This window comes from Hirundo rustica, chromosome 19 (assembly GCF_015227805.2).
Source record: "Hirundo rustica isolate bHirRus1 chromosome 19, bHirRus1.pri.v3, whole genome shotgun sequence".
In the NCBI taxonomy this organism is placed as follows: domain Eukaryota; kingdom Metazoa; phylum Chordata; class Aves; order Passeriformes; family Hirundinidae; genus Hirundo; species Hirundo rustica.
The window spans coordinates 2,385,477-2,397,980 of record NC_053468.1 but is presented as its reverse complement, the minus strand read 5'-3'; the positions used below and the strand labels follow the sequence as shown (position 1 = coordinate 2,397,980).

Genomic DNA, 12,504 nt, shown 5'->3' with positions numbered 1-12,504 from the left:
GCTGTGAATCGGTCTCTTGCTTAACCTTTCATGAAAATCTAATTGAGTGCAAACAACTGCTTTAAATAATTTAAATGGCCTCAGTTATTCTTGGCTGGTGGAGTCCCAGCCCAGAGCAGTGCAAATGTCTGGGTGTGGAGGAGCAAAATTGAGGCTTTTCTCTCTTTTTTTTCTTTTTCTTTTTTTTTCTTTTTTTTTCTTTTTTTTTTTTTAATGAAATATATGATTAAAATGACCTTTTGAAAATGTGTATGGGGTGATTGAGGAGAAGAAAAGGTGAAATGTAAATAATTTCTATCAATTGGGTAAATGACTTGTGGCCCAGAGGTGAATATTCTTTCAGTCCTTCTCAAAGTGGGGAATATCTTTTGGTGATTTTGATAAATGTAGTTGGGTTTCCTTGCTTGCTTTTCATCCCTTTTGCTCTTGCTGAGGGACGTTGTGCTTGTTATGGTGCTGTTTTTAATAGTTCGAGGATGCTGTTCCAAAAGGATTTCAAAGATTGGGATAATGGGCATTTGAGTTTATTGGTTAGTTAGTCCAAGTATTTTCCCTCCTATTTTTGGAAGGAAACTCAATTTTCCTTTCTCACCAATCCTTCCAGGCAGTTTGTTCTGGTCCCTTCAATCTTTTATTCCCATTTCATTCCTCTGTTTCCTTTCTTCCTTCTGTTGTTTCCTTTCTGTTCACTTTTAACCTCAAAGGCCCTTTTGTTGTTGCTGTTGTTGGCTGTTGGTTTGGAGTTGGTTTGTTTGTTTTTTGTCTAAAGTGGAAATGGAATCAATTAGTGATCCTCTGACCCCACATTGGTAAACTCTGTAAAGTTTTCTTTTTTCCCCAAAGTGAAGAGTTCCAATATTCCTGGAGCTCAGTTGCCTGTAGGATTCTGGGTCATTTGGTACCAAGGTTTTGGCAAAGTTTTTAGTTCAAAAACTATCGAATAACTTCTGCTAATTCTCTACTTTTCCATCTCAATCCTTGAAGAATTCCTTTAATAGGAACCTGTAATACCAAAAAAAGCAGGGTAAGTCCGGCCAGATCCACTCTCCAGGGTTCCTTTGAAAGAACAGAAATTTAAGGCCTCTATGTTTGAGCAATGCCTTGATTTAATGACTGAATATGTTTTAGGATTATCACTGACACAGGGACAGGTCCATCCTTTCATGATGGAAGTAGAACTTTCATCCAGGTGAATCTCCTGGGCCAGAGGGATTGGAACAAGAACTTGCAGCTGTAGGTAAGCAGCTGACTCAGCAAATCTCCTCCTGGAGGCTTTTGGAAGGAAAAGGAAAACCTCTGGAATTAGAGCCATGATAACAACATCTGGGCCTTGAGATCAGCAGAGCATTGCTTGAGTGGAAAATAGGATGTCCTCCAGCCTAACAGCTTCAGGTTGCAGCAGGACGTGTCAGAGTGTGGGGGGTTTTGGTAATTTTTTATATTGATTTCCACTGAAAGGAGGAGAGGAGGCAGCTGATGCAGGTGGAGGCGGAGTTGTTCTGTGATACAAAACAACCTGTGCTTGGTTTACTGGCAGGCAGCCCAAATGCTGGCAAACGTTTTGTGGCAAATCAAGGGAAGTGCATTTCTCTCTGAATTTGAGGGTTTTTCAGAGTTAAAAAACCAAAACAGCCTCTTTGTTTGGTCCCAGGGGCTCCCTTTGAGTCCCAGTCACTCCCAGTTGCTCCCTTTCATTCCCAGTCACTCCCTTTCAGTCCCAGCTGGAGCAGAGCCCCATTGTTCTACCAGAACCAAGTTCTGGAGGGATCCCAGTGTGGAGCAGCTGAGCTCCTGTTGCCATCTCTGGAGTTTTGTGCTGCCTGCACAACTTCTGTTTGACCCTTCAAACACGTTTCCAGCCCGCTGGAGACACGCTTTGATTTGAGGCAGTGCTTATTCACAAAGAAAATCCTGGGAGCAAACACAGGGAAAAGGCTTTTAGATCAATGCCGCTCCCTTGGGGAGCTCAGACTTTTTGCACTAACGGTGGTGCCAATACTGTGATTTTTATTAAGGAAAAACCTAATGGCTCTTCCCTTTCTCTCCTCCAACTACCTGAATATTTGAATAACAATGAAAAGTGCAGCTTCGTATCATTACATAGAACCAAGACTGAAAAAACCAAAGTTTGAAGAAGTAGGGTTATTTTAGAGTATAATGGCAGATTTTAAAGAGGGGTTACAAGACGTTTGTGCAAGTTCTGTTCACCTTGAGATACCTTTTGTCCAGTTATTGTACAAATGTGGGGGAAACAAGACAGCTTGTGGTGTTACAGGTGCACAAGGACACAATACAATTGCAATGATAATTATTTTAAATAGTGAAGAGTTGTTAAACTACCCAATAAACCCAGAGCTATTTTACTCCACGGTCAGATGCTTCTCAGGTCATTGGCTTTTGTGTACGGCTCTGGAGCATCCTTGGATATTTTATTGTTGCTTCCCCAAGCACTTTTGATTATTTCTGTGATCCCTTTTTTCCTCTGCTGACAAGGAATGATCCGCTCATGACATGAATCAATGCTAAAATACTTAAGAAATATTTTACATAAAGAAATTAGCAGGACAAGAGCTAAAATAAGCCAGAATTTTTCTGTTAGACCTTCTCTCTTCTCAGCTATTTCCTACTCCACAACTCCCTGTCAGGAGGTGATGGATCCTGCAGGAAAAGCACATCCCCAGCAACCTGAAGTTAACTCCCCAGGTTTGATCCAATGGTGCAAATTACAATCAGCTTGCCTTAGGGTAAAATACATTAAACAAATCTCTGGGTTTGCTTCGTGGCCTGGGAGCCTCCTAATGTGATTTTTGGCACTGTGTAGAACAAAGCAGCAAATGGAAAGAGGGCAAAGCTGCTCCTTTGTGGGCACACAGGGCAGAATGGAAGGAGGTGGTGAGAAAACAGCTCAGCTCCCCCCATCCCCAAACTTCCAGAACACCTCAAAAGCTGCTTCCAGCAGGAATGCTGGCAGAGCTGGGTGGTAGAGCCCAACACCGAGCTCCAGGTTTGGATGGGTCATTGCTTACACGTGTCTTCGAGCTGCAGACAGGAATAAAAGGGAAAAGCTATCCCAGTAAACATCCCTCAGTGCATGGGAAGATGACAGATCCCTTCTAACAAGATTTTCTGCTCTCTTGGAAGAAGAACATTTGTTAATAAACCATTTGAGAATCCATTTTTAAGGGATTTAATAAAATATACACGGGCTGCCTTCCAGTGCAGGAACTATTATTCCCTTGGGTAGGAGGAGTGACTGGCTGGGGGCATTAATGGTTCCTTCCTGTGATTCCTGGCATTAGATCTTGCTCCCATTTGCACTTTTCCAACCCAAAGTGAAATTATTTTTTATGAGAAACCCGCACTCGGTTCCTGGCTCTTCTGAGGCATGTGTGTGTTCTATATTTTATTTATTTGTATTCAGTCAGCTCCATAATTCTTGTTGTTTTAGTGTCTGTCCTTGCCATGGGTCCTGTGTTTTTGTGGATACAAGGGAAGTTTCCATATCTAGCAAACTCCATTAATGGAAGAGGTAATAGCTGTTGTGTGAATTAAATGAATGGCTCCATTCTTGCCAAAGATTTCATAAATAATTCCCATATTTCCATCAAAATCACAGATTTTCTGTTCTGATGGTTGCTGTCAATGAAACAAGAAACCTGAAGCTTGGTCCAAGGGAGACTTGTCTGGAGGGGCTGGGGAACCCACAGAGAGAAAAGATGTTTTCTTAAGAATTTGGATAAAGGTTTTCTCCTGCCATCTTTGCAGTTCTGGATATAAATTTTACTATTTCAAATATGGCAGAAATACAGTGGAACTGAGGGATTAAGGAATTTTTGTGAGGAATTTTGCCTTTCTGGCAAGAACATTTCCTAGGGGTGTGTTGGTGAGAAATATCACTGGGTGGGATGAGAGGAGAGGGGAAAATCAGGGGTGAGTGACCCCTAGAAGTCAAAGGCTGGATGGTTTTATCACTGTAAATGTGAAATTCAGCTCTACCCAAGTTTCCTCTGTGTCCTCTCCCTGGCAGTGCCAGGAGCCAGCTCAGCAGGGATGGCTGAGGGGGGCCCAGGCAGCCCCAGTTCCACAGGAGGAGGAATGAAATGTGGGAAGTGAATGATGTTCCAGTCCCTGGCAGATCCCAAATGGATGTACTTAGAGCTGTAATGGCTCTGGTGCTTTGCTTTCCCAGAATTATCTCCACATCACATCCAAGAACTGAGGCCGCAGCGGCAGGCTGGGATGGCAAGATGGACACTCATTGCTCAGTCAGGATTACAGCCTTTCTAGAAAAAGAGATTACAGACAGGATGCTGCCAGGAAATGGCAGAGCTGGGAGGGAAGGGGACAGACAGGAGGACAGACACATTTAGCGGAGCTGATTTATTCTGCAGCTACAGCTGTGTGTGTGGGAAACTTCCTTCTACTCATCGCTTACTCCCTCTGTGCCTGCTTGCTAATGGTGTCACATCAGTAGTAAAGCAAGAGTAATTCCCTGAGCAGAGGCTGGGACAACGCAGGGAAAATGCAAAATAACAGCATTTATCCCCTCTTGTAAGGAACCCATCCAAATTCTTCATGTCAGAGAATGAGTTCAGATCTTTAATGCCGAGGACGTGAAAAATGCAAAGGGCCTTGTAACCAGTTTCCTATAAATTTTCAAATGTGACAACAATTAGTTGTCATTAGTTCTGCTTCACAGTAGCACTTAAACTGTGGATTTGGACACGGGACAGATTATTTTGGTAACAATCACCCATTCAAGATCCTGGATCTTGGCTGGAGTGCACTGGAAACAAGTGGGCTGCGGGGAAGGGATGCTGTGGCTTTTGGAGGAATGAAGCAGGGCAAGTGCAGGTTCCAGATGGAGCAGTTTATGTAGCCTGGAGCAAAATATGGAAAAGTCTTCAGGAGGGGAGTGGAGGGAGGTGCAGGCACATTGAGAGCACAGCCCTTACTGCAGAATCTGGGAGTTTAAATCTCATCTCTGAACCTCAGTCGCTGCACAGAGTCAGTAACACACTAAAGATCCCTGAGCAGCAGAAGGGTGAAATAAAGGATTGAATTCTGTGCATTGAACCAGAGCTCCTTGGCTCACTCAAGGAGGGACTTTTTTGCTCCCTGACTTGATAAAATTCAGTGTAGAAGTCGATACATTTGCTAAATGACCCCACCCAGCTGACTTCAGGTTCTGGGCTAATTTTAAGCTTTGATTTCTGTAATGCAGCGTTTTCACTATTTGCATTAAAAGTGGGATAAGTTTATTTGCTTGAGAGATTTGAACATGTTCTGATTTGGGGTGAAATGTGCACAGCTCAGGCTATGGTAGGTGTAACAAATGATGGGCTCTTCAAGAAGCACAGAAGGCTGAGAAATCCTACATCAGTATTTCTTCCCCTGGCTTCTCTATGTACATAGATTCAGAGAGTTTTGCTTTGACAGCTCAAAAATCTGCATTATTTCTAATTAGCAAAATAAGTGCTCCCCCTGTTTCCCAAGTGCTGCCCAGCCGAGGTTCTGTGCATGGTAGGAAAACTTGCATTTATGAATACAAAAGCTGAATGCTCTAACTTCACTAAAAGAAATGTCTTAGTGTGCTTTATTTGAGCAGTTCAAGTGGTTGACATGGATTTTGCTGTTGGTTTTCAGATGCTGGACAAGCTAAAGGATCGTTGGATGCACACTGGCTTGTGGGGAAAGCTGGAGGATGTTAAAACAGTCATTGCAGAGCCCCAGGGAGGGGCCAAGAGTGACTTTGATGAGCTGCTGAAAATCTACTATGATGCAATCAAATGTAAAGGAGAAAAAGGTACACTTTGCAGCCATTCAGAATAGTTGATGCAGACTCTTCAAGTAGAATTCAAGGTTTAAACATTTTGTTGTAGATACCCATTGATCTTGCATAATTAATTACCCCTGTGTTATATGATGTAAAATTATTTTGCTATTTGATGGTCAAAATCAGAATATTATTGATCAAAGTGGAGTTAATCTCATCCCTCTAACAAGTCTCTATTTTCATAGCCACTCACCTTTTCCAGGCAGTGTATTTTACTATATTATAATTCTAGCTCTTTAAAAGATTTTGGTGACAGTTTCTCCTGCTCCTCAGCTTGTCCCTGGAATAATCTGTGTAACAACTCGTGTGCTGTTGCAGATGGAGCTCTCCTGATAGCTGTGTGCAGAGGGAAGGTCAGCGAGGGGCTGGATTTCTGTGACGAGAACGCCAGGGCAGTTGTGACCATCGGAATCCCCTTTCCAAACGTGAAGGACCTTCAGGTAGGACATCACTTCAGAGTTAGGTTTGGTTTTTATGTCATCTTTAAAACACTAAATATGCACAAACCACCTTTTCTCTATGTTTGCCTTTGAACTTCTCTCCATCCCATTTGAATTTTGAGTTACCTTGCACAGGTAAGAGGTGGAGCAGCTTTAAATACTGCTTTAAATAAGGCAGGTTCTTGCAGCAACCAGGTGGAAAGATAAAGATTTGTTTAATTATGTTATTATTTTCCAATATAACCGTGCACGTCCCGCTGCTTGCACCATCTCACCTTTCTAATCCCAGTGCCTTCTTTAGTGTAATTGTGTGTCCCACTTCAGCACAGAGTGAACTGGAAACCTTTTCCAAGCTTGTGCTGCTTTATTAGCGTGCAATTTTGAAGCACAAATTTATGACACAACATAAACTCTTCCTGGATACTGAGGACAGCACTACTTGGAATATTCAAGCTTCATGTAACTTTAGGCAAACACTTGTAAGCGCCTTGTAAAAATAGCATTTTGAAATGGCTGCAGTTAAATAAATCTGAGCCTATTTGTGTTTTGCAGGAGGTGGTGAAAGCAGCATCCTGTTGCACTGCTGTGTAATTGCCCACCTCAACACTTCCTTCCTTTTGACTTGAGCAGGGCTTGTCTGACAGATGATGTTCCATTAGAGCAGGCACTTCAGGGCTGAAAGGAGAAGAAAGCCAATAAATATAGAAAAGTATTTTTCTAGGCTTTCTGCTTACTGAATAAAAGGTTTGTTATTGGTTATTCTGTAATAGCACTTCTTTCTGGTGCTCTGTGCCACGGGGGTGCTGCCACTGCCCCCAGTCACTGTCACTGCCCCGTCCCCGTGTTCCTCTGAGAGCTTCAGGGACTGCTCTGTGAAGCCAAGAAACAAAGTGAAGGATCACAGAATAAATAAATACCAGGAGCAGCTGGATTCTGGTTCTAACTAATGCCAAATCAAACAAGAAAATCATAGGTTTGCACTTGAAAGGCCAAACAGACTCAGCTTTGGTTTGAGAGATGTGTTCTGAGCTTAAGTGAACAAGCAAAGGCTTCTTTGTTGTCTGCAGCATGTGCCTAATTCCAGCCTTGCTGGGAAAAACCCACATCCTACAAGGACCAGGGAGGCTGTGTTAGTGCAGTTCTTCCAATGTTTGCAGAATTCCTTGGAGCACTTACTCAGCCACAACGTTTTTTGTCCTACTAGAGCATAATGCACTCTACTGTAGTGTAAAAATTCACGTTTAAGGAGTACTCAGCCTCTTTTTCTGGAGTTAGAAATGCTGGGTTTTAGGGGCATTTGCTGACAAGGTGTTTTGGAAATCCTTTGTCTGTTGTATGGCTGGAACTTTACAATTAATGCCAAATGATTTCCTGAAAATCAATGGGTTTGGGTTCTAAATGATACAAAATGAGGTTGAAAAAAATGTGTTGTGGGCGAATTATCTTCACAGTGGATTGCGGTTTGATTTCACCTTGAGTTCAACCAAATATTTCAAATAACAGAATCACAGGCACTCCAGCCCATTTCTGATAACTATATTTTAAAAATCAATGTGCTGTTGAACTATTTTTTTTTTTTTTTTTTAATTAGACTGAAGAAAAACCCCTAAATTTTTCAGTAGGGCTAGAAACAGTAGCTGCCAAATTGCAAGCAGCTCAAGGTCTGAGTGTGTCTGTTTAGAGATGGGAATGCCCAAAGCTCTGCAGTGATCAATTCTGGATGAGAGAAGGGCAGGCACCGGTCTCTCAGCATGAGATTTGCAGAGCTGCTGCATGGCAGAGCTCCTTGGGTTTTATTTTAAATGGGTTTTATTTTAAATGTCTTTATATCGAAGCAGGGGTTTGGTTTCGCTCAAGGCTTTAGGGTTATCAGATCCCCTGAAATTCTGGATTAATGCTCATTTTTTTTTTTTTTACCAGCTGAGTTGCAAGAAGGATAAAGTGAAGGAGGGTCACTCTGAAGAAGGTTCTTAGTACCTTTGTAGAAACCTAAAAGAAATTTGGAAGGTTAAGCATCTTTTTTTCAGCTCAGAAAAGGAATTAGAATTCCCAAATGAAGCAGTTAAAGGTTAGAGAATAGTTATACACCATTTGGTTGGTGTTTCTTTGGATTTTGTAGGTGGGTAAAGCCTGGAGCTTCTGGGGAGGACCTTGAGTTTTCAGCAGAGAGAAAATTCAAAGCACAGTGACAGAGGTCAGGTTGGACTTAGACAGAAAATGGTGCATCTGTGGCTCTCCCACAGCAGTAGGTGCACAGCAGAGGTACCAGAGGAGGAAACTGATAAGATGATTAATAATGACATTCCTTTCAAAATAGGAAATGCAAGTGATGAACAATTCCCTTGGAACAGCCGTGAATTATACGCTTCTGGGATTGGTTTAAATCACTAAAAATGCTCGACTTCTACACGAAAAAACACTTGAATGTCTGCTTTTTGGGTTAATAAAAGTCCTCTTAAGCCTCAATTCCGTAACCCCTTACTCCTGCACAGAGCTTTTACTTGTGCGAGTAATCCCTTTAATACTCCCAGGACTGAGCACAAGCAGCAGGGTTTGTGGAATTGGACCTTTGGAGAGCAATATTTTATGCTGGCAGTTTGATGTTGGCTCATCTCCACTAATATGACTTGTCTGTGATCAACCTGCTTTCTAAATATGTTTTATGATTTGTAACTTGATTGAGCTGTGATATTAGAGACCATAAATAATGTGACAGCGAGGGATGGATAATCCCACATACGTGTTATCTGATGCTAACATACTGTTAATTAACTTCTCTTAGATATTTTGAAGTGTAGCATTTTGGATCCAGACATCAATCTTGGGCGAGAAATTCATTGTCAAGTGTGATGAATAATATCCAATTTTAGTTTTTCCATATGTTTGTCCTAAATATATGCCACAAATCCTGGTATTAAAGGGCAAACATTTGAATTCCTGAAGTAACTGCCTGCTTTTATAAGTTCCAGTATTTTCTGTGGAGGCTTTAAAGGGAATAATTTAGTTCCACTTCAACATTTTAGGCATATTGTATCTTAGGTTCACTGCTTTTCACAAAGAGAAGAGTCTAGAACACTTTGTCGGGGTTAGAGAGAAAGAAATGATTCAGGCTCAGAGGTAGGACCTGATTATAAACAAAACTGATTGAAGAAAGAGGCCAACCCCCTAATTCTGTGTTATTGCAAAGGGTTTCAAATTGCTAAAGAATCAGGTTGCTAAAACAAAATAATATAAAAGAAAATGTTCAAGGATTGCTCAAAGCTCTGGTGCTCTCACTGGTAGAGTTTGGCTCGAGTAAAGCAGGAAAATTTATTTCAGAGCCAAAAATGACTTCTTTGGCTGTGACCAGGATTTCCTCTGCCTACCTCTGGGACCTGAAAGTAGAGGTAGGAAAATCTGATTTTGGAGCCAAGTGTGACTTGTTTAGTTCAAGTCATAATTTACTGTTCTTACCTTGGGGAGCTGAAAATTTCGCTCCGAAATGTTGATAATGGGCAGCTCTGAAGTGCAGGCACCGAGCTCCCCGGCCCAGAGAGCATTTCTGCACTTCCACCTCTCCAGATGCTTTTGATCCTGCTGCAGAAGGGTGAATTAATCATGGAGCAGCCAGCAGAACTTGACCAAAATACAGCAGAAAATGCAGAAAGTCCAACTCTCACATCAGCAGATGTGCAAGGCAAAGCGACTCGATAAGGCTGGGGGTTCTGAGCAGTGGCATTGCTCGAGTTTGCCTTTAATGGGAATTATTTCCCATGGCTGCCACAGGGGGAATATTCCCTTTATTGTTTCCAGGATCTTGACTTGTAACACGAAGGAAATCATCACTTCAGTTACAATTTTCTGGGCTTTACGTAACTTAACGATACAAAAACTTTGCAGCTCTTTGGCTGAAGTTTCTTCCTCTCCCGTCTCAACAAATTGAGATATTTCTATCATTTCAGAATAATGATGTGTTTTGATATTGAATTTCTGGTCCTTATGGAAGTTTTTAAGCCTGTATGTTTTGTGTCCCTTGAAGGGAGAAAGAATCTTGTGCTACACAAGCGATGGCTGAAAAAATTAATTTCTTACCATATTCTAGGAAAAGCAAGATTTCTAAGAAAATTTTTCTTATTTTAATGTTTAATTTATTTTAAATTATTATTATTATGCTTGACCAGAGTTGGGAAACATCCCTTGCACTGGATATTTTTATCTTGCCTTTGCATCACTTAAAATTATTTTTTCACTTATTAATAAAGAAATTTGGGGAAAACCAGTACAGAAAAGGGCATTTTATAGGGAGATAATTGTTGTGTTATATTTAGTGGAAAATTCTCTGTGAAGTTAATGATTGTATAGGGATAGAAGGCTTTTAATTTCTTCTTTATGAAGGAGAAATGTGAGAAAAAATTCCAAACAGAAAGTGGGGAGCAGAAAACCATTTCTGGAACTTTCATGGGTGCTGTGGTAGCACTGAGATACCTCAGAAACCTTTTTCTTCCCACTTTTCCCCAAATAACAATTATAAACAATCCAAGCCATCCACACCCTCCTTGCATCCAACAGAAATCGTGTTAATTAAGAAATCAAAAAGCTTAGGGAGGCAGAATCTGTGGGAGCAGCTGTAAGATGGTGTGGATCACGATGTTCCTGTGGCTGGGACTGGGAATTTGCGAGCTCAGCGTGACAGGTGAGACGAGAGGATGGCATTTCTGCCCTGCTGCTGCCAGGGTGGCGTCGATATCTCGGCCCACATCACAAACCCAGCCCTGGATATATCCCCAAGAGAACGAATCCAACAAAGCCAAACTCCAGTTCACTCTTCCGACCCAGACAAAAAAACTTCCAAGTGATTTGCTTGTGTTTATCTTGTCCTTATAGCAAGTAGTGGTGACCTTTAAGTTTTTGCTTTGCTGTCAGAGCGCGTTGAAGCTCTGAGAGTGAAGCTCTCGGCGTGGGGATGAGCGACGCTCGCGCTCCCCTCGGCCGCGGCACCGCAGCCCGGCGCCGGTGTTGGACCTCCAGGGAACCTCCTGGATTTCCTTCGCTGCTGCTCCACTGGCAGTGGGTTGAATTTCCTCTGCAGAGCAGAGTTTTGGTTGCGTTGGGTTTTAATGGAGTCACTTGTCTGCAGTCCCTGGAAGCCTGTGAGGCTGAGATGAGTCGATGGGCCCGGGGTGAACGTGCCACGAGCTTCGGCAAAGGGAAAGCTCCGCATCTGGGGTGCCACAGGGTGGAGCTGACAATACTAAAGGTGTTCAGTGCTTATTCTGTAAGCTCCCCATCCCTCTCAGGGTGGGATTGAGAGTGAGAATGCTGGGAAGGATGTGGCCATGACGAGAGGAATTGAGCTTTGCACGGAGCAGGAGCTGTTTGGCTGCGCTGGAGGCGCCACTTCTGACAGACAGGGCTTTGCCTTTGCCTTGAAGCCACAGCTCACATTTGAGCTTTCGGGTTATGGGGAAACAAGCCAGCAGTGTCTTTCCTTATGTGGCTTATTTACCACTTTTGTGCCATTTTTTCCATCTTAGGAACTCTCTAGTTTTCGTTATATCTCCGTTCACATTGCACTGTTCAGTCCCATTATCTTTCCATGTCCCCTGGCTCAGGTCTGAGAGCTGGATTTCTTCCTTTTTTATTTCAGTGTTGTCCAAGGAAAGCAGTTTTGATAAGTGCTCATAGGAATTTTCAGGCAGAAAAGGTCACCTGAGCAATCTCTGTGTAACAGCATCCTGATGAAACTGAGCAGTACAAATATTGATCACGTCTCCTTGGCAGTTTGGGGGAGTTGCTGCTGTTTTATAAAGAAATCCAGTATTTATATGTGAAAATAAAAGTGTTATATTTGTGTCTAGTGACCTTATTTAGTTACATGAACTCATTAGAATGACCTTAATAAATTATTGTAATCGACAGAATCTAGTTTGGTAAAATTCAGCTAATAAGCATTTTCTTGTTCCATCTTATTTATGTATTACCACTGCACTTGGAATGCTTGGAACATTCAAAGATAAAATCCTGCCATAATATCCTTTTCCTGTGGGTTAATAAATGGAAATGTTGTGTTTAGACACGGCTTTGAGTGGGTCTGTGCGGGGTGAGGATGTTTGAAGCCTGTTCTGTGACTCACCCAGCTCCTTACACGTGCATTATTTGTCTTAAACCTCCCAGCCCTTGTTACTGCTTTTGAAGTGAGTGAAATGCTGCACTGTTCAATGCTGCTGCTATTTAAGACTTTTCAGATGT

The 12,504-nt window shown here is 42.2% G+C and overlaps 1 protein-coding gene across 7 annotated transcripts in view; it reads left to right on the top strand.

Annotated features, from left to right (window-relative positions):
• The window catches only part of BRIP1 (BRCA1 interacting helicase 1), a 91,769-nt gene that overhangs the window by 24,988 nt on the left and 54,277 nt on the right, over positions 1–12,504 (top strand). For all 7 annotated transcript variants that reach the window (XM_040082750.1, XM_040082748.2, XM_040082746.2 and 4 more), the window contains 2 exons: positions 5,647–5,806; positions 6,155–6,276. In XM_040082750.1, the coding sequence (XP_039938684.1) occupies positions 5,647–5,806; positions 6,155–6,276 (282 nt within the window). The remainder of the gene's footprint in view (positions 1–5,646; positions 5,807–6,154; positions 6,277–12,504) is intronic.